This window comes from Fundulus heteroclitus, chromosome 12 (assembly GCF_011125445.2).
Source record: "Fundulus heteroclitus isolate FHET01 chromosome 12, MU-UCD_Fhet_4.1, whole genome shotgun sequence".
In the NCBI taxonomy this organism is placed as follows: domain Eukaryota; kingdom Metazoa; phylum Chordata; class Actinopteri; order Cyprinodontiformes; family Fundulidae; genus Fundulus; species Fundulus heteroclitus.
Window position 1 is genome coordinate 42,731,690 of NC_046372.1, and position 27,669 is coordinate 42,759,358.

Here is a 27,669-nt window from a genome sequence, read left to right on the forward strand (position 1 = left end):
TCAGGTCTCCGTACATGGGCCGCGTTGTCCTGCCCCTGCTGCCCAGTTTAAAGCACTTTCAGCAAGCTGTCAGCCATGGCTCTGAAACCGCTGGCTGCCCAGGCTGAATGGAGCATAGAGCCTGAGCCCTGCCCCCACGTGTTGCTGCACACTGGCTACCTGCTAGCTAAAAGAGGGATCCTAAGATAAGATAGGCTTTATTGATCTCCTACTCCTTTCTGCAGCCGACATGAAAACTATAGATAAGGTTATTGTAATTTGGTGAATGTTTTTAGCAGCCTTTTTACCCGTTTTAGATAATTATTATTTTTTTAAATACACGATCTGGTCAATTCTGTGAAAGTATTACATTGTAACTTAACGCCACTGTACTGTGAGAATCTGATACTGGCCCATATCCCTAGTTGAGAACAGCTAAAACCGAACACAAAGACACCAAAAAAACAAACTTGGTTCAATGTTCTTTTATAACTACAGGAGAAAAAGCAACATTAAACGACAGAAGGTGTTCTTGCGACTGAGAGCCGCGATAGTGTGCCCTTAATACTGCAGCTTAGTGGCTCTTACACACTCAGACACACAGAAGCCCCATTCTTTCAACTCTTACTTTCACAAAAGGACTCGTTCAGTAATGCATGTATGTGAGCTGTAAAAAAAATAAAATAAAAAAAAATATCTTTATCAGACTGCAAAAAAAAAGGCAACGTGGAAAACAAAAAGGAGCCAAACCAAAGCGAGCTCAGTGGAAATCTCAGAGTGTCTTCAAGTAAACAAAAGCAGATGTAGTGTGATGAAGCCTTTCAGGATTCCCCTCCCTGTTCAGATGGATGCACTGCCAGGGCATCCTTTAAGGTCCCTACCCTCTGGGACACGCCCGTCCCGGCCGCATGGCGGGGCGGGGAGGGGGAACGTGCTCCCTGGCTTCCTCCTCAGCAGGCCGGGGCCTCAGAGCTCATCAATCACTCCACGTCGGCACATGCTTGCTGGACCTCGTTAAAAAAAAAAAAGAAAAAAAAAAAAGGAGTCCCAGGATCACTAAAGCGTGATCAAAACGCATTCTGCTTCAAGGAGGCTTCAAATCTCACACATTCCTGTCAGGAGCAGTAAACCACGGGGAGGCCGGCGGTGGAATTAAAACACGACGCTATAAACCTTAGACGGATAATCAACGCCACGTTGTCACACATCCCCCCCTCTCGTGAAAAGAAGCCAATTCTTTCGAACGCCAGTAAACAACCCTGCTCAATCGTGTACGCGGAGCAGGACCGGCCATTGTTTGAAGGCTCTTTGTGCTATCTTTAAATCACTGAATGTCTAAAGCAGATGTAAACTCTGCAGAGACGCTGCAGCCTCCACATCCGAGGCAAAAATAGGGCTTTCCCCTCGCTGCTGTCCGCACCGCCGGCGGATCCGGGACCAAACAGTGCGTGGTCACCTTTTTTTGACAGACGGACGCCTTAGTTCGAGCCCTGCTTCCAAAAAAAAAAACAAAAAAAAAAAAAACGGTTCAAGACAATAACCGGTGTTCCTTCGCAGGGACGAACAAGTCGGAGAAGGTTTCAGGTCGCCGCCCCTGGAGGGGAACGCCGAGTCTGACGCGCTCTCAGCAGCGGAGGCCTCGGCTCAACTTTTAAGGCAAGAACATTGGTGTGGCATACAAAACGAATGAAAAAAAAAAAAAAAAAAAGCTTATCTCAGTGCAGCTACTTGCTGTGTGTGTGCAACAACTTCATAGACAGGTAAGACACAAGTCATGACTTCATGGAAACTACAAAAATAAATACAAATAATTACTTGGTATGTGAGGCACAGGCAGCACACAGCGGTCGGTAGCCCAGCCACGCCGCTGCGGGCCGGTTCCAGATGTCGCTCAGCCGTAGAACGGATGACTCTCTGTCGAGTGATGCTGAAGTCTGCCGTGCTAAAGGAAGGGTTTGACCTTTTGGGAGGCGCTGAGATCAGATCAGATCGGTTACAGCCCACTGATATGCCCAAGCTTTAAAGCTGCAAGACAGCAAGGACTCTGTCAGAGTACGGGCAGAAGAACGGGGCAGGACCTGTATGGAGGTCGGGGCTTCACACCTGGAGAAACGGCTGCCCCTAAAAACCAGGCGGGAGTTTTCAAACTCAGGGTTTCGCTCCAAACAAAACCTCTTTCTTAATCGTCTGGTATGCAGACAGAACAAAAACGCATCGATCCAAAAAGGTCAAACTCGTGAGTCAAAGACTTTTTCTCGGCTGGATTCCTCTCACTAAAGCCCCACATTTGGGGTAGAGGTCTGCTGAGGACAGACGCTGTGTGCTCCATGTGCCGAATGAATACAGTGGAACTGCAATGCAAACACATTATACAGCTGTTAAGTAAAGCGTTAGAGTCTTTGTACACATTAACTGAGGATTAGTCGACGCTCACAGGTCTATAAGTGGACAAAGCCGTTAAAATAGTGTGTTAGTGTGGCTTAAACTGAGAGATAAGGGTTGGAGAACCCAACAAGCTTTGTGCTTGGCAAGCATCAGTTCATCCTGGTTATAATAATAGGCAACTAACAGTCTAGGATACTTTTTTTTTTTTTGGCAACTTGTTGAATCCTCAGCTTCACAAACTGTCCACAGAGCTCATTTTCTGGTTTCCTGCAATAAAGGCGCACAGGCACTTCGTCCGATTAAAGGAGGCATCTGGATCGCACCGTAACGTCTGGAAGACTTGGTGCAAAACGCCGGCATCACTCGCCAGCGTTTCCGAAAGGGATGTTTAAATTAGGGGACAGCTCGCCTGATGCTCGCTGCTGTGGGAAAATCCGAAATATTAAGCAAAGCGGGTCTAACAGATATTCTGTGGTAAACAAAAATACGGTTTAGACAACATTGCCAGTTGTTGAATTTAAGCTGGAACATTGTCCTCGCCAACACCCTGGAAACTGGGCTGAATAAAAAAAAAAAAAAAGAGAAGAAACTGTAAGACAAAAGCCAAACAGAAGGCACAGAGACTTTGTCTCTTTCTTTCGCAGCTCCTGCAGACTGAGGGCCACTCCAGATCCAGCGGATTCTCCTGAGGATCGGCTCATACTTGGTTGAGCTCGCTTTAAATCCGTTACTTTTCATGGCTTTACTGGTGCAAAGGAGGCGAGGCGTAGCGGTGGACGATGGAGCGGCTGCTGGTTGCGCTGCGGGGACGTGGCGGGCGAGGCGGTGAAGTCGGAGGGGGGGGAAGGCCGGGTCAGGTCTCAAAGTATTTGTAGATGGCGGTGACGTAGGTCATGACGCTCTGCCAGTCAGGCCGCTCCGTGTGGACCATCTCGTTGATGTCCTGCAACAGAGGAGGAGTCCGTTCAAAACGGCGGCAGCAACACAGAGAGCGCACCCATTAAAAGGAGACAAAAAAAAAAAAAAAAAAAAAAAAACACCAAATCAAAGATTACTCTTTTTGCTCTTTGTGGTTAAACCATGTCCTTCCTGAGGGTAAGGTTACCAGGCAACAAAGTCAGAGCAGCAGTTCCTGTGCAGCAGCTGCGTTTAAACGTGGATTCCTTCATCGCTAGGTGAGGCTTTCTTTCGCCTCGTGTGAGAAATATTTGCTAAACCAAAAGCCATCTTGCTGTAGCTTATTATTTAAGGATATAAAAGTGAATGAAGCCATACACATAGGATTACTTCTCCCCCCCTTCTCAGTTTTCCTGCCCTTCATAAAAGGCAGCACGATGTAACACGGCCACCATTTCCATCAACCTACAACACAGTCCATATTTAGGGAATCGTTTAAATCTCATTTTTGATTAGATGGTCCACTGCAGTATGAGACAGGGCGTTTTAACGGAGGCGTTGCCTCTTCGATTTAGGAGAGAAATGAGGTTCATCGTTAAAAAGCCGAAACGGTAAACTGACAGCATAGAATTACAAAACGGCGTTCATCCTTTCAAAAATTGCTGTTAAGGGAAAAGCACGGTACTGACATCCAGCCTCTAGCTCACGGGTCAAGATCAGACCCAAGACTAAATTCACGAGAAGAAGGAGATTTTAGGGATATTTTGAAGGAAAAAATAAGGCCCCATCCAACGTTTTTCTGTCTGCCTCTCGCGATGCAGCTTCACCTTACTATGCATTTGACACTGCATACAGAATGGGATCAACCAATGTCCAGACATTCCTCCGCATAAGTAGCAACAGACATACAGCCCATAAAGACCCTGCAACAGAATCAACGCGATGGCAACCTAACACAGCAGCAGTGAGCCAATAATAACACGACCTAATTACACTATGCAGCGACGAGGTTTCCCTCAGCTCAGCATGCTGGATGCTCGAAACTGAAACCACCAGCTTCAGATTTGTTACAGGACCGTGTGTTTTACAACCATCCCTTCATTTCTTCCCCTTTAAAAAGGCCCCATAAGTGGTTTTCCAATATGCCAGCATTTATGGCAAGAAAGCAAACAGTGTGCACACCATTTCACAAACTGTGCGATGTCTGTGATCAGGTTTAAGCGGACCATATATCGAGGTGTTTGGCTCGTCTGATGCTAAGCTGGTCCTGTCAGACAAAGCTTTAAAAATGCTGGTTCCGTGCTTTCACAATTACAATACAGCTGCCATCCATCCACCAACATTAACCTTTCTACCTGCTTAGCAGGGTCACAGTGCTTAGAAATCCTTCTGCATCTTTGTCCGTCAAACCTTCTTTTTTTTACAGAGAACCCAAAATGTTGCCAAACAAATAGTTTGGGAGGGGTGCAAGCTTGTTGAATGTGTTGTCAGCCACCCCAGCAAGACAGCTTTTGTCTTCTTGTTGATTCTGTCGATACAACATGTCTACTTCCTTTCTTATTTTAGAATAAATCTCAGCGTTAGATTCTAAGAAGCGTTAGATCCTACTTCTAACATGAAAAAAATAACAATAAATAACATAACTGTTCTCAGTCTAGGAGCATCCTGAATGGACTTTGACCTCCAGCGTACCATGAACAAAAGCTACGGCTGGATCTCAGATAAGAGCCTGTCTACTGAGCTTACCAGTGTGCATTTGATGCCCACGCTCTCTGCAGCCTGGAAAGCTAAAGTGAAGTTTCTCCTCTGAGGATGAAAAAAAAAAAGTTAAAATTTTAGCTCCCGCAGGTGAATGCAAACACGTATAAACAGGTGGAAGTCTGCTTGCCTTGTCCTGGCCCGTGAGCTCCTGGTAAGGGATGTGTGCCGGCAGGTAGGTGTGCAGCAAAGCGCAGAAGGCCAGGCCGTCGTTCCAGCTGCTGCTGAAGTTGGTGATATCGATGTTCTGAAAGGAGCGGCGAGCCGACGGTTAGGCTTAGATATCATGGAGTGGTGGAAAACGTTTACAACAAGAACATTCGGGACAGCGCACACACCGTTCTCATAGTAACTTGTGCAGATGGATTCATTCACAGAGAGCAGCAACCCGATCCAGGGAGCGGAACGGCATAACTCATCCTGACCTTTCTAATGAGAGAAGAAAAGCCTCCGGCAAACAATCACGGACGTCCCGTGGAAGCACGAGCTCTAATCTCCTCAGCCAACGCCCTCTCAGTATGTAGTGACCACGGGAACTCAAGCGTTTAGTCAGTCTGCCACTAGCAGGAGGTGTTTAATGTTGCACACTTCCTGGTGAGGACCCAGGACGCCATGGCAACCATGACCAACATCCCTTCTAAATGGCAGAAAGGGACAACTTCCCAGACACTTCCTGAGCCGCAGCACCTGTTTGATGTCACCGCTGATGCGAAGCGGCTGTGGATTCTCCACTGACACCGATCAGTCTGTCCGCTTCTAGAAAACAATGCTATCTAACGTAAGCCTTGAAGGGGCGGGGCTTAGCTCTGCATGGGAGGGGCACGCTGCAGATAACGTGATATGATTGAGATTTCAAGATTGTTATCGGCCGTTTGTGATGGACCACAGTCCAGACGCATTGGGATTCTTGTGCAGGGCTCTCGTGGTCAGCAGAAAGACATAAAGAAACTTAAAAAAACAAAAATATAACAGCAGCATTAGCATTAGCAGGTAAGGTATTATACAAAAAGGGGATGTGCTGTACTGAAGGTGGTGTGCAGAGTAATGGATAAATATTAATAAATAGACCAGATTGCGGGGGTCACACATCCAGCGAGGCAGTATTGATATTCAGCGGTTAATGTTTAGCCACCGGTCTGATTGTGGCGGAGAAGACGCTGCTGAAAGAACGAGCTGTATGTGGTGATACTGTCCGCTCTGCTGTGCCTCAGGCTGTGCTGTAACAGGGTGCGTTTGTGTCTGAGCGAGCTGGGAGGAGAGAGTCTGATGATTCCTCCTGCTCTTCTCCCACAGCGCTGCACGTACATGGAGCCCAAGGCGGGGAGTTTTGTCCCTACGATCCTCTCTGCGGTCGTTAGGACTCTCTGCCTGGGTGCTGTTCCCGTACCTAGTGTTGCGCCGATGCCATTTGTTGGCCCCGATACCGATACCCGATACCTGGCTGTGCAGTATTGGCCGATATCGATACCATTACTTTGAAATTGATGTGTGTGTGTATATATGAAGAACTGCATACTACCTAGGGTAGTAGAACTTTTTATTACCTACCTGGAATGGGTGACAATAGTTGAATAAACTTTTGGCTCTCAAAGGACGAAATAGTCCAACATTCATGAAATTATAACATGTATAATAGTAGTCTATCAGTAAGACAGTAAAACTACATTAATAATTGAATAATCTCTTTTAAACCCTGAGTTTTGGCTCTCAAATGCCAAAATTGTGAAACTTTCATGAACTTATAAAACATGTATAATACTAGTCGGGAGAGAGAAGGCTGCGTTCAAGTGACATACAAACATCAAAATGGTATCGGTGCCTATTTGTTGGTGCTCGCCGATACCGATACCACCATTTTAATGCTGGATCGGGGCCCCGTCCCATACTGGTATCGGTGCAACACTACCCGTACCAGACAGTGAGGATGCTCTGCATCAGTCCTCTGTAGGCCTGGGTGAGAGGCCGATAGTTCGGCCCAGCTTTCCTGAGCAGCCTGATGAAGCAGAGCTTTGCTGGGCTTTTATTCACTGCGGCTGTGCTGTTCAGAGTCCAGCTCGGGTCAGATGTAACCTGCAGCCCCAGGAATCTGTAGCTGTCAGCCCTCTGTGATGAAAAGAGGCTGTAGAGGGGGAGGATTCTTCCTGAGGTCCAGAGTTAATTCCTGTCTCGTCTGTGTCGAGGATGAGGTCATTCTCCTCTCCATAGACAAAGATGTTGTTTCCCACAGTCCTGTACCCCGACTCTTCTCCCCCCAGGACGGTGGTCCCATCTGCATATTTAAAGATGATGGGACTGTCCTGGGTTGAGACGCAGCCGTGTGTCTACAGGGTGAAGAGTTTGGGACCGAGGCAGCCGATCTGTGGAGGATGCTGCGCGGACGATGCGCTCAGTGGACACCTGTCTCCCCATCCTCACCACATGTGGTCTAAAGCATCCCCACAGCATGATGCTGCCGCCACCATGTTACTCTGTGAGGCTGGTGTGTTCAAGGAGATATGCAGTGGTGTGTTACATGATTTGTGAATAAAAAAGGGCTATGAAAGACTTCCCAGGGCACAGAGTAGTGATATTTATCCTATTTCTGTGCGTCTTGATGGCATTCTTTGAAAGAAATCAAAAGGCATGTGTAACAACCTACTGAGTTTGTGCACAGCTGTGCTGTTCATGAGTTTATCTAAAGCGTTTGAACAGATTGGCCGGGTGGCGATTTAGTTCAGAAGCCGGGGCTCATACCTGATAACCTTCAGTCTTTTTTTGGCACCACTTGAGCAAAGCGTTTCTCTTGGAGCCTCCGTACTCCCTGGCCAGCGCTGACAGAGGGTCCTTTCTCTCCTCTCTGTTAGAGAAACGCAGAAGAGACAGATAAGACAGACTTACTGAGCCAAGAAAAAGGTCAACATCTTATGTGGAAGGCTGCAGCAGCTCTTTGTGATCTGGACGCACCACTTCTGCAGCAGCAGCAGGTGGTTTCATGCAGATGTTGAGCAGAGATTAAACATCAAACACGACGGCAGAGACACCGTGACTTCCCAGCAGACCACACGTACGAAACATGAAGCTGCGAGCTGCCCTACCTCAGGCGGCTGCGGGTTGTCGGCGTGATGGAGGCTGTAGGGGAGGAGGAGGACAGCGAGAGCGAGGAGGAAGCAGCGCTCATGGCCATAAGGGAGGAGGAGGAGGCCCCATCTGAAGCGGATATGTCCCTCTTGATCTCCTCGCTGCTCCTGCGCGACACTACAGGGGGACAGATTACAGGCTGGGTTTGGATCCCAGCTGACCTGCTGTAGAAGAAGAGAGCGTCTGTAGCTTCAGCAGCGTCTCTAACCTGAAATAGCCTTGGTGGAGTCGATGTTGGAGACCCTCTGCAGGACAGGCGGGGGTCGGCTGGTTGGGGCTCCCCTGAGGAGGTGGTCAGCTGTGGGCACATGACAACGCTCACAACACCGAATGATCTAATGACGAACTTCCGCTCAAAGTGGATGCAGCGGGGGTTGCGAGTTCAGGGAACACCGACGCACAAGGCCCACCCGCTCACCGAGACAACAATAAATCAAGGAAGAAGTAAACAAACATTACAAACTATGGCCAAGGCTGCACGTTCACAGAAAAAAAAAAAAAAAACACTTGAGCCCGCTGCAGCAGAGACCGAATAGAGGGGGCTGAGCCTCGCTTCGGCAGCGCACACCCCCCCACACACGATCATCCGCGGCGCAGAGAACCCCGCTAAGTCCACACGGCTCATCTCAAGAGAAAAGCCCCGCTGATGTCACGGCACACGGAAAAATCCATTCCTATGTATTTCCATGACGGCATACGGTCGTATTCAATTTTATTTATATAGCGCCAATTCATGAAACATGTCATCTCAAGGCACTTTACAAAGTCAAATTCAATCAGCAAGAGTTCTGATGAAAATCAACAAGAGGGATCATATTTCTCCAATTTTAGCTTCCCTTCATTGGCTTTCTGTTAAATCAAGAATAGAATTTAAAATTCTCATTCTAACGTATAAAGCCCTTCATAATCAAGCTCCATCATATATCAGAGCTCTGATTACCCCGTATGTTCCTAACAGAGCACTTCACTCTCAGACTGCAGGTCTGCTGGTGGTTCCTAGAGTCTCTAAAAGTAGAATGGGAGGCAGATCCTTTAGCTATCAGGCTCCTCTCCTGTGGAACCAATTCCCAGTTTTGGTCCGTGAGGCAGACACCCCGTCTATTTTTAAGACTAATCTTAAAACTTTTCTGTTTGACAAAGCTTATAGTTAGAGTGGCTCATGTTACCCTGAGCTATCTCTATAGTTATGCTGCTATAGGCTTAGGCTACTGGAGGACATCAGGGTCTAATTTTCTCACTTTACTGATTTCTACTGTTCTCCAGTTTTGCATTGCATTACATTGAAATGACCGTTCATACTGAGCCTAATTCTGCGGGAGGTTTTCCTCCCTGTTAAAGGGGAGTTTTTCTTCCCACTGTCGAAATATTCACTCCTCCTGAAGAAGCGTAGAGCTAAAGAGACAGTCGTCTGCATTGTCCATGGCTTTGCAGCAATCCCTCATACTGAGCAAGCATGAAGCGACAGTGGTATGCAAACGCGACACTACATGACAGCACAGCGTTTAGGGCGCCTTCACATTTATGTCTGCAGTGCCTTGCAAAAGTATTCACACACTGCTTTTTACATTTACAGACTGAAATGCTTGCTCGTTCTTGTTCATAGCTCAGTCTATTTCATTTAAGTGGGGGGGGGGGGGTCGTGGGGGGGGGGGGTCGTGGGGGGGGGGGGGGGGGGACAGCAATGCTCAGGTCTCGGCGCACACTTTAAATTAGATTTAGCTCTGGACTTTGACTGATTCTTGCTCCGGTTGCAGGTTTGGCGCTGCGCCCTTCTGCTCTTCCAAAACATTACTCGCAATTATGACCAGCTTCCCTGTCCCTGCTGTGGAAAAGCATCCCCACAGCATGATGCTGCCGCCACTATGCTTCGCAGTGATCTTTACGTAATCAGCAGGAAGGCAGCGTTGTGCTTGGCATGCGGATTTACCTGGCATAGTCATGTCTGTGTAGCTGGGTCTCTTATCACTCAGAGATGACAGGGGTTTGGTCGCTGATATAGGTCCAGCTATGGAGTGTCTCTGGAACAGCAAAAAAAAAAAACTGCACTTTAATATGTTTACCAGGTTAAAAAGAAAAGAAGGAGACACATTTAACAGACTGAACAACCAAGCAACAATTAACTGCTAATAAAGCAGGAAAGAAATTAAACTTGCTATTCGACACAGGACAAGATGCATTGTCAAATATTTACTTTTAAAGTTTCGTTTTAAATGGTAAATTGCTCTAATAGACAATAAGTGAAAAATATATTTAACTATTTGGATTAATGTCCATTAGAAAACTACACCTTGATCACATACTTATTTTTTATAGTCATCAACAAGGTCCGGGAATAACTCTGGCTGGAATGATCAGTGGTGTTGTTGGCAGAATCGGTCGATTTAGACTGGTTTCCACAGAACCCTCCTTTAAAAACTACATTTTCAACAGGATTTAGGTAATTCCTGTTTCATCCGGTCCAGCCTGACTCCATCCAGTTTGACCGTTGGAAAACCCAAAGTGTTCAAGTTTCAACCACCTGACCCACATCCATGGATCCAAAAGAAAGGAAACTGGTTTATGTTCCAGAACAACACGAGACCCACCAAGGCCCCAACTAATCATCAACTGGAACATCAGCGTCTCTGGAACAGCGAAGCTAACCCGACATCAAAACGGACTGAGAGGGCGCTGATCCAAAACCCCTTTGAAGCATGGCGGAAATTTGCCATTTTCAGAGGCCAAAACGCCTCCTGCAGAAAAAGCTTTACGATCAAACTAGACACGGTTTATTTAGGCAGAGTGACATAGGCTACGTTCACACTGCATCCTGAAAAGTGACCCAATTCTGATTTTTTTGCCCATATGCGACCTGGATCTGATCTTTTCATGACAGTCTGAACAACATAGATCAGATTTTTTCAAATGCGACCCAGACGACCTGGATATGTGGTCCTAATTCCGATACGTATCTCACATACATGTTGCATATATTTGGAAATATGAACGAAAAAAAATGATAATCCGATTTCACAAAAAAATAAAAAAAAAATAAAAAATCGGAATTGAGCTTTAAGGCCTGCAGTGTGAACGTAGCCAAAAAGTATGTTTAGGGAACTCAACAGGCTTTCAAACGTAACAACACCGCACCAACTGTGAAGCAGGGTGGTGGCAGCATGATGGTGTGGGGCTGTTTTGCTGCCAGCCACACCGGAGCATTGCCCAAGGTAGAAAGAACAATGACAGAGGAAGACAGTCTCTAAATGTATTTACCTTCACCCCAAATTGACAGCTGGACGTATGCAAGTTTCCCCAACAGGACAATAAGCAAAAAAAACATCAAAACCAGCAGGAGAACTGACAACATTCGGCCTGTAAATTGTGATTATCCCACATTTCTCTGATTCCCACCATGCTGTGCAAGCTTCCGCGTCTCAGCCACTAAAAAGCTGCACCAAATGTGGGAATTAAGGCCGGTGAAACTCTGTTCAACAGGCCAAAAATATTAATGGCATGCAGAATTTGTATGCATGAGTTAAATAACACCGGCAAATATTGCAGCCAAGCATTCCTTCGCAATTACGACGCTGCACACATTAACATAGCCAACGTCTGCAAATCAATGCATACGGTGGAGCTGCAGCTCCGAGCTAAAGCCTGCTGAAAATGCGTTTAGAACCCGGGTCTGTTTGAAGAAAGCAAGCAAGTTAATAGAAGTTGACCCATCCATTCAGCCAGTAAGAGTGGTCAAATATCCATGCAAAATAATGACAGCCAGTAGCTGAAGGAAACAAAAAAGGTGTGGCTGAAGTGCTTCATGCTGAGGGCCATTTATCTAATTATTACTGGGGATGTATGTATATACGGTCTCCTCTAAAAGCATTGGAACAGCAAGGCGAGTTCCCTTGTCTGGTGCTCATCTTTTGATCTTAAACCCAAATGTCTCCAATGAACAACAAAAACAAGATCTGCCCTGCAGCTCCAATACTTTTAGAGGGGACAGCATTTAAAATTGTGTGTAAAGTTATGCCAGATGTATTTAAAGAGAGTGGATAATGGACCAAACCATTCAACCCGGAAGGATGACACAACAGTTCATAAAAACAATCTAAAAAGGTCAAAAACCAGAATCACATTTTGGTTTTGTTTGGTTTTTTTTAACAATAAGACACCAAAAATGATTTCCAGATTGTTTGCAGAGAACTAATGGGACGTATCTGAAACACTGAGGAAAGCTGAAAGCTCCCAGCCAGTTTACACGTTTTGCTTTGACTTTAAATGACTAATAACGATATAATATTTGGGGGCAAGGAAAAATGTGTGTATTAATAAGACTGCTGCTGTAATGGTGAAAATGTTAACACCATAGTAATCCTCAGCACCTGCATTGGTGAGACAGCGGCTGCAGGGGGAGTCTTCATGGGGCTGGGGCTGAGCGGGGTCCGGGGTAACGGGGGCGCCGAGGCGGTGGGAGCTGAGGCTGTGGGAGCCACGGCGGCCCCGTTAGAAGGTGGACCTACATTAAACAGAGAGAGGACGACAAAAATAGTTATTCTGCCACATGGAAAGCGGATGAAACAGCTCATGCTAACGTAGAACAGAAGGACGGCGTCCACCAACATGAGCGGAGCATGTTGGGATGACGCGGTACCTTGTGAGGCGCTGTCAAAGCTCTTGATGAGCGTTTTAACGGTGGGCGAAGGCTCTGAGGAGGTGGAGGATCTCCGACTGAGACCCATCCCCTGTCTAAGCGCTGCCAGGTCCCTCTCCACCGCGTTCATGTAGTTGTACACTCTGCCTCGCTCCTCCTCCTGCCTAGAAAACCGACAGGGCTCTGCTCAGCGTGCACACACACACACACGTCTACACAGCTCACATGGGTCAACGTGGCCTGCTGGTATTCAGAAACACAGAGCCGTCAAGCCGACAGGCGGCCCTTACTTGCGGCTCTTGACCTCGTCCAGCTCCTTGCTCAGCTTCTCGTTCTTCTCCTGGGCCTCCTGCAGCCGGCGCCGCAGGTCTCCGATCTCTTCCTGCGCCTCCGACTTGATGTCGTTAGCGATGACCACGGCCGTCTGCAGATCCGCCTGGAACTGACGCCACTCCATCGACTCCTCCTGCACCAAACAAACATCGGCACCGTTAGCCCAGCCAAGACGAATTGCATTAGCGGGCCGCAGACTTTCTGCGCCAACGCTGGATGAAGAAGCTGTGAAGTTCTGAAGTCCTGGGTCCTGCGAACCGATGTTCAATGAAACCGAACGAACCTGCACACAGTCCATGGACACAAAGCTGATTTGATGAACTGATGTTTGACCCTTTTCCTCTTTAGCTGGTAAAAAAAAAAAAAAAAAAAAGACTGCAGCTTTTAAACGGTATAGTCAGTCTCTATCCTTACGTGATGCGCTGATAAAACCTAAACGGTTACTTTACAATGGGTTATTGCATGGATTAGGGGCTTCCCTGTTCCTCCTTTTGCCATCAAAACACAAGAAATCATCTAGACCAGGAACAAATGCAGCATGTAAAGCTGTGTCCCTATGCTCTACACCAGGGGATCACAAAGAGGGGGTCGGGAACCCCTGTGGGGGTCGCCAGAGGATCCAAAAGTACTTTACAATGTCAGAGATATATTTGTTATAATATAGCAAATGGACGCCTTTAATCATGGAAAATCATTTGTCCTCAAAAATGTATGACATCTAAGACTTTGTCGCCAATATGTGAAAATGGTCTCAAATGTTTCAGTGGAAATGTACTCCTCCGTGGCCAATAGTTTATTTTATATAATCTAAAACGGCCCAAATGCAAACATTTTAGAAACTCACGGGAACAAAGTCATAATAACAGGTGTACTAAAACAAAGAACTTCACGCGAAAAGTCACACAGTCCTTCGCACAATCATCTCCAAGTCCCGACACTGAGAATAGTTTGATGCTGATTTGCTAAAAAGATTAAGTACTTCCTTACATGTGAACCTGATACCAAAGTATAACTTTACAAGATGCTCAACGCTCCTCATTTTGAAGCGGGGGGGGGGGGGGACTCCGCCTTGGTTAATTGCTTATGACTTTATTCTCGTGATTTCTAAAAACATCTACCATGAGCTCTCCCTCTGATTTACAAATCCCTGATCCTATCCATCCTCGTCGCTCCCAAAGAACCCTTTCTCCTTACCCATGTTTGTACTTCCTCATTCCACCACCAGGTCACCTTTTCACCTCATTTTCCAGGAGAATTACCAAATACACCCAGGCCCAGTCTCAACTGCCCCCTGAAAGCCACCCAACCTTCATCCTTTTTCAGCCTCCACCTCTTCCTCCTCTCCATCTTCCTCACCATCAGAGTTATTCTGCACACCGTCATCCTGTGCCGTCTGCCAACACTCTCACCAACCACTGCCTTGCAGTTCAGGAGCTCCTTCAGGTCACATCGTCTACACAGGATGTGATCCACCCGTGCGCTCCTCCCTCTCCTGGAAGAAAGCATTCACTACATCCATTCCCATCCTCTTAGCAAAGTCCACCACCATCTATCCTTCTGTCCTCCTTATTCTTCATCCCAAACCTGCCTGTCGCTTCCTCATCACCTCCGTTCCCTGCACCAATCACCGCTCCCTCGCCTCTGATTCTGACCCATCAACTTCTGACTTCAGACTCATCACCCTATCAGACACTTGTTAAACGCCCAACACATTCCTGACAGGCTCCCCCTCCAAGGTAACGCCTGCACCGTCTCTTTTCCCCCATCCACACCACGGCGGAGCAGCTTGAACCCTGTTCTCTGCCTTCTAGCCCGGCTACCGTTCCACCTGGACTCCTGAACGCAGCATGTCCTCCTTCCTCCTCTGCGTCATGTCAGCCAGCTCTCTAGACTCTAGTTCACTGCTTTCAGGATGAAGCTTTCCGTTTACCCTGAGTCGGCGCTGAAGAGTCTTTATCTCCCTCTCCATGTCGTGCTTCTGGTCTTGCAGCTTTTTCACAGAGTCTGAAATAAAACCAAAGACAAAAAGGAGAAAAATAAATTAATACACCTCAGACTAAAAGCCATCAGAGAAGTTTCTCTTAAAGGGCAACCACAGTTTAAGGTTTTACGTGCTGCTAAGATGGTTTGGATCTCTCCAGCCACTTACTCTCCAGGTCGGAGATGATGAGGTTGTCGTGAAGCTTCAGAGCTCGGTGCTGCTCCACCTCGTCCTCCAGCTCAAAGATGGTCTCCTTCATGTCGCCGATCTCCGTCTCCTTCTCCTGGAGCTCCAGCCGCTGCTTCCCCAGAGCGCCGTCCTGCTCGGCTATGCGCCGCTGCGCCTGCTCCTGGAAGTCCCTGTACTCGCTGTCCAGCTGCGGGAAGAGCAGTAGCCTCCGTTACACCGAGAGGCTGTGAGCTGATTCACCATCTGTAAAAAGGCCTTAATGCTTCGGACCACTCAGCTGGTCTCATCCCACAAAAAGGCTTTTTTTTGGTGAAAGTTAGAATCTATTTTAGTTCTAAAAACTGACAACAGGAACAAACTCTCCATAGCTTTCAAAATAAAACATTTGATTTAGCACATTTTTTTTGCACTTCCAGAGAAGTATTATTTTGTAGTAATGGGGGCAAATATTAGCCTCGTGAGACCATCCTGATCTCGCGAGCTTTCAAGGTTTCACTCGCAGATCAGTCTGGCTACTCTCCGTTAAAGAAAATTTGGAGCCGTTCACCAAACGAACGTCCAATCAGCGTTGGCTTTGAGGCGGGTTGAGGTGTGACGCAACGGGAAGCGCGACAGTTCAGTCTAAAGAACATGGCGGCTTCAGCCGATGAAACTAGCGTTAGCGTGGCTATCGAGCAAGTTTTATCGGAATTACAGAGTATTTCTTTGCTGAGCTAACGAGCCTTTATCTGCAGCAGCAAGAGTAGCTTGGCTTGTGGTTGTGCTTTCGTCGTCGCTGGTAACAGAGCGACGAGGAATCTGATTGGTTTATTTGGCCCGTCTATCACCAACATAGGCCAATCAGCTAACCAGTATTTTCGCCCCTTCCCAAAATTACTTCAACGGAAGGTTTCCAGATGGATATGCGGAGCAAATCCATCTGGCGGAGTCAGGTAAGGCAAATATAGCTCTGTGAATTAAAATAAGTTGTTCCTGGTTTATAACCTAGTAAATCTCAAATTTTGCTTAAAAAACAAAAAGGTGGAAAGTTAAAGTCAAGTGAAATCTTTTGCATTGCACTGTGGGTAGATCTGGTCTTTTCAGTGTCATGTTTTGTAAAACGTTGAACTGCGTGAGCCTGAAAACAAACGACCGATGCCCTAGAAAACCCAGCTTTTATTCTCCACTAAGCTCCCAGCTTAATTTAGAACCCCATTAATGGAGTTAATTGAAGGCTCTGAGCTAACCTTGCTGAAAGTCTCCTGCAGCCGGCTGAGCTCGGCGTGCGCCTGCTCCAGCTCCCCCTGCGTCTTGGCGGCCTTGGCTTCGGCCTCCTCCTTGCCCAGCCGCACCCCCTCCAGCAGCTGGCAGATGTCGTTCTTGTCCCCGGCGCTGTGCAGCGAGTACAGCTCGGCCACCCGCTGCCTCTCCTGCTCCAGCTGCGCCCTGCAGCGGCTCAGCTCCGCCTGGTCGCTGCTCACCGCCGCCTTGTACTCGTCCAGCGCCGCCTCCAAGGCGGCCCGGTCCTGGCGGCCCGCCTCAGCCACGCGCTCGATCTGGTGGTTCCTCTCCTTCAGCGCGGCGATCATCTCCTGGGCCTCGGCGTTGTCCTGCTCGGCCATCTTCAGCGTGTTGGACAGGTGCTGCTGCACGCCCAGCAGCTGCTCCCTCTCGAAGCGGGCGTTGTCGGCCAGGTCGCCGTAGCGCTGCTCCAGCTCCATGTAGCGCCCGCTCTTGATGTCTTCCTCCAGGGAGTAGGAGAGGTGGTGCTCGTCCAGCAGCGAGCGCAGGTACTCGATTTGCCGGCCGTACAGCTCCAGCTTGTCGCTCTGCTGGCACAGGGAGTCCATCAGGATGGCCTTCTCCTCCCCGAGCCGCTCGTTCTCTCCGTTCAGCTCCTGGGTGATCTGCTGCAGGTCGGCCAGCTCCTGCAGGGTGGCCTGCAGCTCCTCGGCCGTGCTGTGCTGGTTCTCCTCCATCTGGTGGATGCGCTCCGTCAGGCAGGCCACCGACACCTCGCTGGCGCCGCCGCCGCTGCCCCGCCGCGAGCGCTCGGCGCCCGCCGCGCACTCCGACTCGGACGACGAGGACGCCCCCGAGGGCGCGTCCAGGGCGTCGTCGCTGGAGGTGACGGCCTGGTAGACCTCGCTGGACTCGCTGTCCAGGTTGTCCGCCGAGCCGCCGTGCTGGTGCCCCGTGAGGAGCAGGTCCTCCAGGGAGCCCGGGGCGGAGCCTTCCACCGAGGAGGTCAGGGTGCCCGTGCAGCCTCCGTCGCTGTGCGCGCCGCCGGCCGACAGGTCCGGGCTCAGGGAGGGGTAGCTGAACAGCTTGTCGGAGCCGTCCAGCCGCTGCTCCAGGGAGAAGCCCAGCGCGTTGAGGCGGTCTTTCAGCATGCGGTTCTCGCTCTTGAGCAGGTTGAGCTCCTCCCTGATGGCTTGGTTCTGCTCCTGTAGGAGAATGAGAGTGGACTCTACGTCGGCGGCTGTAATGGCCGACACCTGAGGCTTCTCCTCCTCTCCAGCCTCCTCCTCCTCCTCCTCCTGCTGCTGCTGCGACGCCTCGCTCCCCCCGAGGCCCAGCTGGGCCCTCATGTCCCTGAGCTCACTGCGGAGGTGGAGGATCTCCACGTCTTTGCTCTTGGCCAGACCCAGCAGATCCTTCACTTTGGCCTCTAAAGCGACCTTGTCGCTGATCTGACCGTCAGATTTAGACTTGCTCATGCGGCCCTCTGATTCCACCACCTGGTTGCGGGAGCGCTTCCCTGAGGCGGCATCCCCCGCCGCCGTCACCGACACCGACTGCTTTTTAGAAGCAGAGCTCCTCGACGCCCGCAAACGATCCCGTGAGGAGTTCGCTTCCTTGGAAGTCGCCGATGCTGCCCGCTTGGAAACAGACCCTATAAAGACAGAAGAAGAAGAAGCATGGAAAACCTCTCCAGACAATGGGAGGCGGATTTGTATCAGACGGATCTGCAGAATACCTGACGTGGTCTTCGGCCGGTTCTCCTGATTGTTAGAGCTGCTCCCAAGCGAGGCGGTCTTCTTGGTCTTGGTGACAGGATTCCCTCCAGCCATGGCGGCTAAAAGATCATCGCTGCTTTTCAGCTGGAGGGACGACACCAGCCCCGTCACACACGCAGAAAGAACAAGCCCACTCAGCCACGCCAAGCTCCATCACACCGACAGCCTCACCTTATTCAGAGGGGCGGCGCTGACGCCTTTGGCCGAGGGTTTCCCGGCGCCGGCCGCCTCCGATTTCCCCCGTTCCCCGCTGACCTTACTCGCCGCTGGCCGGGCCGACTTCTTCATGCTGAGTTCCCCGGTGCCGACACATTTACAGCTCAAGCTGGAACGAGAGGAAGGTGGCGTCAGGACAGCCTGGAGAGCTGCAGCTCCAGTTTTCCAGCAGAAAGGACGAGGCAGGGCCCCCGGCTACTCCTGCTGTCATTCACCGCCGCTTCCCCAAACACAGCGCCGGGTCAAAGTAGTCGCATCACTTCAACTGAACGCGTTATTCGAAATTACTAGAAATCAAAAATCTGGAAAAAGTGCGACGGCCATTTCTGTTCAGCCCCTTTTACTCCGACACCTTCGATTAAAAGCGCGTGCAACCTTCAGTCAACAAATAAGCTAACGAAATCGCTCTGGAGAGCTTGAAAGAGGGATGAGAAAGCAAAATGCACACCGTCCGTGGTGCACCTGCAAACCTACCGGGACATGGCTGCCCCTCCAGGCTGACAGGTCAGACGGGGAGGGTAATGTTCAGAGACACAGCAGAGAGGCCCATGGCAGCTCTGGAGGAGCTGCAAAGATCCACGGCTCAGACGCGCAAATCCCTCAACATCACAATTATCAGCGCGCGTCACGGATTTCATTTCAAATTTGACAAAAGACTCTTGGATAGTTATCCAAACGTTTTCCAGAAAAAGAACTGAGCGAAAGTCCGGTTGCCTCCGATTTGAGCCTGTTTGCTGTTGTGACGAGCCGGATAACTGAGAATCTGCAGAGGCATGTCGGAAATTTGCCTCCGGGCCGGCTTGCCATAAGTGACGTAGGGGGTTACAGGACTCTGGTCAGGAGAGACCAAAACTGAACCTGTCGGCCTGCAAGACTAACTATTTGCGGAACAAAAATAAAATTAAATGTTTGGCTTTGATGGGAACAAGTGTGCAGGGCAAATCTGAAAGAAAACTTGTCAGAGGCTACCAGCTAGGCAACAACCCTAGCTGGAAGAGTGGATTACATCAAAGCATTTCCTCGTCTTAGAATGGCCTAGTCAAAACCCAGACCAAAACCCAATAGGGAATCTGTGAGAAGACTTCCTATTCAGATGTTCCCCATCCAGTCTGGCTGAAGTTTTGCTCTTCTGCAAAGAAGAAGAAGAAAAAAAGAAAAAAAAAAAAGTTTTGAGTTCCTCAAAGTGCACCATACCTGGAGACGATCTGCAGCTGTACCTGCAGTAAAAGGCGGCTCTACTTCCCACTGACAGAGCGGCTTAATACAGATGCATTAAGCACGCTTACTGCAGCCACTTTATTTTTATTCAAGTAGGTATCTCCCAGCTGCAGAAGGCTTCCCCAGACTCCTCCCAGGCTTCCCCGGGGCAAACCAAAGCCTCCACAAGATGGCTCTCGTGTATTTGTCAAGTCGATTCAGCACACGCTCACGCGTGCCTGTCAGCCGCGTTAACAACCACCCCAAATAAAGGAGCCCCGAGCAGCTCTTGTTGAAAAGGTCTGGAGGGGTCAGCCTGATAATCCATCACGCACATATGATGGAGGGGGAAAAAAAGAAGCGTTTCTCTAACGTTTCTTCATAGAGATCAGCAGAACCAAATAAGGAGATCCAGATTCCTTCGCCGATGAGATGGAATGCTGAAAGCTGCGAGGCTGGCAGCGCGTCTGGGGAAGGCAGAAAGACGACCGACCCGCAGCCAAGGAATGAGGAGGCCTCGTGCTTATCCGCGCTTTCAGTTCACGAGCTTATCGTTAAAAAAAAACACGGGGAAAGATTCCTAATAACAGACCAGACCGGGCAAACTCAGCAATTAAGCTTCATTTGAAACGGGCTTTAGATTAGTAACACCTGGACGCAGGCCTTTTAATTCCCCCAATAAACAGAGGTTATATGGCAGAGAACAAGGAGTTAAAAAAAAACTGCAGGTTATTCTGGGATTCTGATAGCGAAAAAGTAAACCAGGGCAGAAAAGCCGACGAAGTAGCTCAGCATAGGAGGTTCTGGAGTTCCTTGAAAACAGACAAAGTGGGCTGAAATGATGCATCGTACACAGGAAGCCCAGCCACACACGGCTGTTGCTCCCCCCTCCCCACAAACCTGCTTGTTAGGACCTGAAACATCAGCAGGCATCAAACAGCCTTTGAACGGAGCCAGGAGGCCGGCCAACATGTCTCTGCAGGGCCGCGCTGGTTTAGCAAACACTGAAGGTGGGAATGCCTCTGTAATCGTAGCAGGTGAGCCCTTACCTGAAGACCCGCTACTTCGCTAACGGGTCGCAGGCCCGTCGGTCCAGGCGCTCCTGTCGTCCTGAGCCCAGGGCTCCGCTTTGAATATTCAAAGCGCTTCAGGCGCCGACGCTCCAAGGTTAGGAATGCCGGCAGAGATTTAGCTTGAACCTACTAGTCCCATTCTGACCGTTAGGAGAAAATCTAGCGTCATCGCTGAGCAGCGACTGTTTTCTGGTCCAAAATGGATACGATGCCTTGCAGCTTGAGCTTTTTTTGTATTTGTTGTAAAAATAGAGTTCAAAGAACTGTGCTGACTGAGATTATATGAGATAGACGTGGTGCCTGGTGAAAACAGCCGACCCAGGTAACTCTGGAGGAGCTGCAGAGGTGCACAGCTCAGGTGGGACAGTCTCATCACATCACAATCATAAGTTATACACCGGACTTTGGCTCTTGTGAAAAGATGTTTAGCGATAAAGTCAAACTGATTGCAGTCCTGCTTTCCGTGGGATCGCTCTTTAAAACGGCGAGAACGAGTATATTCAGCACTTCAGACTTCCTGAATGGGATGGAAGCGACACGATGAATGTCTCAGCAAGAAGAAGCCGCACACCAAGAATCATCCATGAGAAACAGGTGGGAAATGGACAAAAGTAAAAAAAAAAATAATCAACATTATGACATGAGTCAGAGAACCCCCCAGAAACCCCTCTGATAGATGGCAGCTAACCGGGGCTGATGGTGGGGAAGAACTCTGAACAAACGGCGCTTAGGGTCTGGAGCTTGCAGAGATTCAGGCTTTGGTAGCTGAAGCAGGAAGGGAAAAACTATTTGAATACCAGCAGATCCAGTCTTAGAAAGGAGGAATAAGAGCTGAAACACTAGACTAGAGTCAGTTTTGTTGTCATTCATACAACCAGCGGTTCCCCTACTATTCAACAGGAAAGTCAGGACATGCAGTGAATGATTACACGTCTGTGAGCGTTCACAGTTGACTTTATTAAAACTAGCCTTTCTAAATAGAGCCAGATCGCATCCTGAGCCATTTCTGCCTCTAGGCTCCTACATAATAAGGCGGACATGAGTCGGTGGACAGATATGTGCAGAGACCAATTTAACGAGCGCGTGACAGGAGGAAGCCTCCAAGGCAGTCAGGACTGGAAACCTGCAGCCTCTCTGCACCACCACGGACTGACAGGTGGTGCTGCTGAGGAAATGTAGGAGTTTGTCTGAATAAACAGCCAATAAGTGCACTCGACTATGAAGTTTAAAATATCCGCTGAGAGTTAGCGCGGTACAACCAGGTGTGTAGCTGCCTTTAATGTTCCTCCTAAGCTATCACTCCTTTACTTTGAGCTCAGACTCACCTGGGTTGCAGGTAAACTCAGCCTCCCACCAGGAGAGAGAACGCTCAGAGTCACCACATATTTCACCTGCTTGGTAAATATTTCTGCGTTCTGTACCCAGGCCCAGTTTCTGAGGATGGCTGCACTAAATAGTCCCACAGAGTCAGGAGCCCTGAGGGTCTGCTGGCCCTGAAGACGTCGATGGAGTCTGTTCTGACGGGGAGAATGAGGCGTTCATTAAAGAGAAACGCTTAGAAACGAGCAGCTAGTTATTCCTGACAGGATTAGTATCGCTTGTGTCTGGAGCGCCGGATCCAACGGGATAAATGCAAAACAGAAAAAGGGACGCATTTCTTTATTTCACGTTTTGTTTCCCGCTTACTTCAATATACTGAAAATGTTTGCCTGATACAAATATGAGGATGATGACATGCTTTTAAACTGATTATAAAAATGATCGCTTAATATAGCACGTTCTTAACAAGTAAACGTCTCTATGGTCATTTTCTGATCTCCTACAAAAATACCATTTGCTTTGATTGTCACAGATCACCAAAAGTCTGTTGGAAACTAAAATCCTCCTTCCTGAAAACTGCTGCTTTCTATTTGGGAAATACATTTTTGTTGCTATAGACCAGTTCATTGTTATTGTTTTGGTTTTTCGCACATGCGCGCCGGACTGGTTGGCAAAAGACGAACACAATGGCGGACGCAAACAGAGAAAATGACGAGTTCTCCAGGTATTTTTCTTCTTTAGATAACGTATCACAAGATCGTTTTAAGAGTAAGTTGATGGTTGATGGTATCAGATTGCCAGATCCACACAGCAAAAGCCTGAAGGGACGGAGCGAGTCTGTGAAATGATGGCCAAGTGCTCCGTACCACGACATATACAGCTGCTTTATAAACACGGCAGGCCAGTACACACGAGAGAGCATGAAAGCCATGAAACCACTGGACGGTTACAGTTATTTTATATCAGGAAAAAGGCTCCAGCAACGCCCGCGACGCCATGAGGGATTAAGCGGGTCAGAAAATGGATGGATGGATGGATGTTCATCCATCCAACTGATGTGCCGTGCTGCTGCTGCAGCGCATCGACTCCGCTTCTCCCTGCCTCGTCTAGCAATCGCCACCTCCCCTCCGCCGCTATTTAGAACAATGACTAGAGCAGAATTAAGTTGTATTTACCGGAGATGAAGTGTAGACTGCACATTCTATCGTGGTATGAAGGCTCCCCCAGTCCATTGGGAGTGTCTGCCTGCGCTCTTTTCATTGAAATGATCCATTTCTTTCTTCGTCCTTTCTCCTTCGGTAAACGACAGAAACGTACATCCGACGATTTGGAATGCCTCTGTGTGCAACCGGGAGCACAACAAGTCGTAGGCATTGCTTAGATTCCAAAAATAAACGAAGTAAAAGTACGCTCTAAATCACCCGTTTTGTCATGTAGTAGACGAGAGCAGCTCTGTTTGTGCCTACACGCGGGACCCGGATGTAGCGCTGACGTCACACGTGAACTGGTCTATAGACCCCAAAATGGATCAGAAAAAGATCCCAAATGTAATAAAATTAAGATTTAATAAAGTTACGCTCAGGAATATTATAAACTCTGGCAGATCTGGATTTTAAAGAGATTTTCATTGAATCAAGAAGTAGGAAGGAAGAAAGGTAGGTAGCCTTCAACATATAATCATTAATAAATTTACACAATAGAGACAGAAACATGGCTGCTCGTATTAAGCTGTATTCTGTGATATTAATGGAAAGCTAAGTGGAAGAAAGCCCCCCACAAGACAGAATTTCTAGAAGCACCGACAACCCACCAAAAACAATTATGGTGAGCAACACTTTAAAAAAAACAAAAAACTTCTAAACACAACATTTACAAAATTCTACATACAAAAGAATTGCTAATGTCCAGTTTTTCTCTCTAAATAAAAAAGAAAAGGCAGTAAGAGGGGCCTGTTTTCTGTCACCGTTTACACCACTAGTCATCATCATGTTTGTTTCTCTAAAACCTCCTCTGTCATTGTGCATCTAATTGCTCCACTTGTGTTTCAAGTTATGCATCTACGCCTGCAATTAACTGCTGGTTTCAGCCCCCCCCACCACCCCTCACCATCACCTCCCAAACAGAAAACTACTGACATGTGCACTGCACAACAAGCCAGTTCTCTGAATAGCTGAATGTGTGTCAAAGCAGATGTCTGAAACGGAGAGCTGCTAGCTGGAGCCGGGCGGCCCCTTTTGATTGGCTGTGAAAAGACGTGGGAGCGATCGCTGGGAGGACTTAAATGAGGCCCAGCGAGCCAGGCTTTTCTCTTCCCACACTCTTTACCCTGCGGGGCTAAACCAACAGCGGAAAACGCATTCGTTCGCGCAAATCACACAACCATGCGCCTGCAAAATGGTTGTAAAGGCAAATAAATAAATCAGCTGTCCTCGTCACAGTGCTTATCAAACTAAGAGTTCGCCGCCGTCCGCTGGTGAAGGCCCGTGATTTGGCCAGGGGTGTCAGCGGGGTGTGAGCGCGCGGCGAGGCCGACGTTAAAGGTGAGGCGGTCAGCACCGACGCCCACACCTGACCGGTTTGGATCAGACCTGCAGAACCCGATCCAAGCCTCACTGAAAGCAACGGACCGGAGTTCTGAAGCAACAACGGGGAGCACTGTTCCCTTCCAGACAGCTGAAGCAAAGCATGGGACTGAGGGGTGGGGGGCAGGACGGGCAAACAGCCCAGGAGGAGGAGGAGGAGGAGGAGGAGGAGGCGGGGGGCAGTGGTGGTCCTGTAAACAACAGCCCTTCCCAGCGCTCCTGCTTTAACCGCGGGGAGGCGTGTCCCTGCCATAACACCGACTTCCTGTGGCGGCGTCTCCCTTAGGAAGGAGTAATAATGTCAATAATAACACAAGCGTCAACAGGGAGGCCCCCGTCTGCCTGAGACAGAGCAGACGTTGTCCTAGTCTCAATTTATATGCCGTCATTAATAGGGGTGAGGGGGGGCTGGAATGTCTTTGCTTTTCTTTTTTCCCTTTCTTCCTACTAACAATGTAGCCTCCAGTCACAAGACGACCTCCAATATTTCACTGCATGACGGATGGAGCGTACTGTAAGGGTGTGCAAAGAAAACAGAGGGTCTGCGCTACCACGCGGCACCGCTGACCTGTCTGTGAACGCGTACGACGCCCGGCAGACGTCTCCATCAGCCACAAACCGTCCCGCGTTTCAAAACCATACAGGGGATGTGTGCGGTTTTACTCCCGACGCCCCTAAATAAGAGCGTGTGACTCCAGAAGAAGTTAAATCTGGGTCTAAATAAGGCTTTTTGTTGAAGATCCCAGACGTTTCTTAGTTACCTAATCTACCAAGAGAGGGCTGCCCACCTAAATTGGCCGGCCTCGCTGAGAGAAGCAGGTCAAGAGGCCCGTGGTGAGTGTGGAGGAGCTGCAGAAGTCCACGGCTCAGGTGGGAGAATTTCTCGACGGGACAACATTGAGAGCACGCCACAAAGCCTTTCTGCTTTAATGGAAGGACGGCGGGAAGAAAGCCGTGACTGAAGGAGAGCCGTGAGAGTTCTTGTTTTCAGTCTGCAGCACAGCACGGAGGGGAAAGAGAGCGAACAACGGGAGAACAAAGAGCTCTGATTGGAAGAAAGCAAAAAAATATATAATACAAATGTTGGCCTACAAAATGCTTTTTTTTCCCAGCAGGGACGGCAGAAGTGGTTGGAGTTGGTGAGAATACAGATCAAGCTTAAACAGGGAAATCCCAGTAGCAATCCTGGACGGTTCACCAACAGGCAGAATGACAGGAGAACCAGAACTAGAGCTAGGAGAGAACAGAACCAGTCTTTTTCTCACCAGCTGAGCTTAGAGGAATCCAAAGAAAGCTGATGGTTTAGATCCCCATCCTGCTCTGCTCGTCACCAACAGGACCAACAGCTGCCAGATTGTTTAACAGCTACACAGAATAAGGACAAACACACACTTCCCCCCTAACTGTGCATTCACTGGGACTTTAAATGCTTTAGCACCAGATTATGCTGGGCTTTTCCAAACGAGCTCCTTCTGAAGTCAAACCAATCAGGCTCATAAATCTTATCCTTTAAAAATGTATTCAAAGCATGTCTCCTGCAGGTAAAAAAAAAAAAAAAAGAAGAAAAAAAATGTTTTTCTCTTTCTGAAGTATTCAAGAAGAACTGGGCTGCAGCAGACAGAGTGATCTGTAAGAATAAACCCAGAAAGCTAAATGTTTAAATGAGGAGACTAGGGGCCCCCCAACCAGACACCGAGGAGTCTTCTCTGGGAAAACCTTTACCGCGTTGGCCGCACATTGGAAGCGCCACAACAGAAAGTTGGCCGCAGAACAACCGACATCTCACCTAAAGGCGTAAGTACCCACGCCAGCCACGGCCACACTACGTGTGAAGGCTGCGGGGGTGACTCGTGGTGAGGAAAACGTCAGGAGAAGCTTTCAAACATGAAGGATCTAACCCCGCTGGCTAGGCAGCTCCGCTGTGAGGCAGCAGTTCACCAACTTCCGGTTTGGTTTCGGCCTTTCAAAACAAAAGCATTGAAGCGAGACACGTAAGCGGGAAAAGAACCGCGATGAAAACTCACCTAACTGCGTAAAAGTAGTCTGATCCGATCTGACTTCAGATAAAAACAATGCTAAAACTGCGGAAGCAGCGGAGGTCAACCAAGGCGGCCAGCGCATGCGTAGTTGGAGTTCTAGAATGGCTCTAACAGCGCACGAACGTCACGACGGTGACGGAAAACACTTATTTTGAAATTCTTACGCGTTGACTCAGAAATGATTTGGCTAACTTGACAGCTGAACTAAGAGCCACTCTGATAGATAAATCGACGTTATTTTATTTTAAAATAAAAACATAAGCCAAAAACACGGAAGCGGCCTGTCTTGATAAAGTTTGTGACATTTTACAGAAGGGTCGTGGTGGGTTTTTTCCAGTGCCTTACGCTGAACTTTAGGTGGTCAATGCTAACGTTATGCTAACAGTGTTAGCATAGCCGGGATGAAAAGACAGCCTCCTCGCCAGTAAACTGAACAAAAACAAAGAGCATACCTTTGGTTCTCTCAGTTGTTCCAGCTTGACACACTGATGAAGGCCCAGTGAAGATCCATTTGCAGCCGCTGACAGAGTCCACGGACCTCCCAACTTGTGAAGGCAGCATCGGTGTTCCTGCTGTTCTCCTCTTTCTTTCAGGATCATCTCCCAGCCGCTCCCCCCGGGTCCCTGCTTTCATCAGCTCAGCATCACACTGCACAGGAGGGACTCTCTCCCTTCACCACGAAACCTCACAAAGTGCTTTTATGGAGGCTAAAACGAGGGAGCAAACAACAAAAATACACCCAAGTGTTTAAAATCGACACCGTTTGGTGATTTACTAACTAGAAATACTGGAACACTTTGACCACAGGACAAATAAATAAAGGGAAACACAAAATTACATTTCTTTTATGATGATAAAATTTTTAAGACATACTAAAAGTTAAAAAATATAAAACAGTTAGGAAAGTTTGTGTTTAGTGGATTTTCCTTGTTATTTGTGTTAATAATGCCTCTGGGCAATAAATCTGATACTTG

General features: G+C 48.5%; 1 protein-coding gene across 2 annotated transcripts; it reads right to left on the minus strand.

Annotated features, from left to right (window-relative positions):
* Window positions 1-449: 449 nt before the first annotated feature.
* On the minus strand, window positions 450-27,338 carry specc1la (sperm antigen with calponin homology and coiled-coil domains 1-like a). Of its 2 annotated transcripts, none has more exons than XM_021308497.2 (16): window positions 27,148-27,338; window positions 18,440-18,593; window positions 18,229-18,352; window positions 16,496-18,144; window positions 15,249-15,456; window positions 15,030-15,103; window positions 13,057-13,232; window positions 12,767-12,930; window positions 12,498-12,631; window positions 10,064-10,154; window positions 8,345-8,434; window positions 8,094-8,253; window positions 7,753-7,855; window positions 5,150-5,266; window positions 5,008-5,067; window positions 450-3,307 (listed from the first exon to the last, which is right to left on the minus strand). In XM_021308497.2, exons 2-16 carry the CDS (start codon window positions 18,554-18,556, stop codon window positions 3,218-3,220), a joined length of 3,357 nt encoding a protein of 1,118 aa, XP_021164172.2. In that variant the 5' UTR covers window positions 18,557-18,593; window positions 27,148-27,338; the 3' UTR covers window positions 450-3,217. The 2 variants fall into 2 exon arrangements, with proteins under 2 accessions (XP_021164172.2, XP_021164202.2); XM_021308527.2 differs by lacking the exon at window positions 27,148-27,338 and adding an exon at window positions 26,443-26,568.
* Window positions 27,339-27,669: the final 331 nt, after the last annotated feature.

What these genes read in the sequence shown, in the direction of transcription:
- specc1la (XM_021308497.2), bottom strand. Translation starts at nt 18,556, where the DNA reads ATGAAGAAGTCGGCCCGGCCAGCGGCGAGTAAGGTCAGCGGGGAACGG. An exon ending in CTCTTCAGCGCCGACTCAGG is followed by an intron (nt 13,233 to 15,029) that starts GTAAACGGAAAG and finishes TGTTTGGTGCAG; the next exon opens with GAGGAGTCGATGGAGTGGCG. An exon ending in CCGCTGTCTCACCAATGCAG is followed by an intron (nt 10,155 to 12,497) that starts GTGCTGAGGATT and finishes TTGCTGTTCCAG; the next exon opens with AGACACTCCATAGCTGGACC.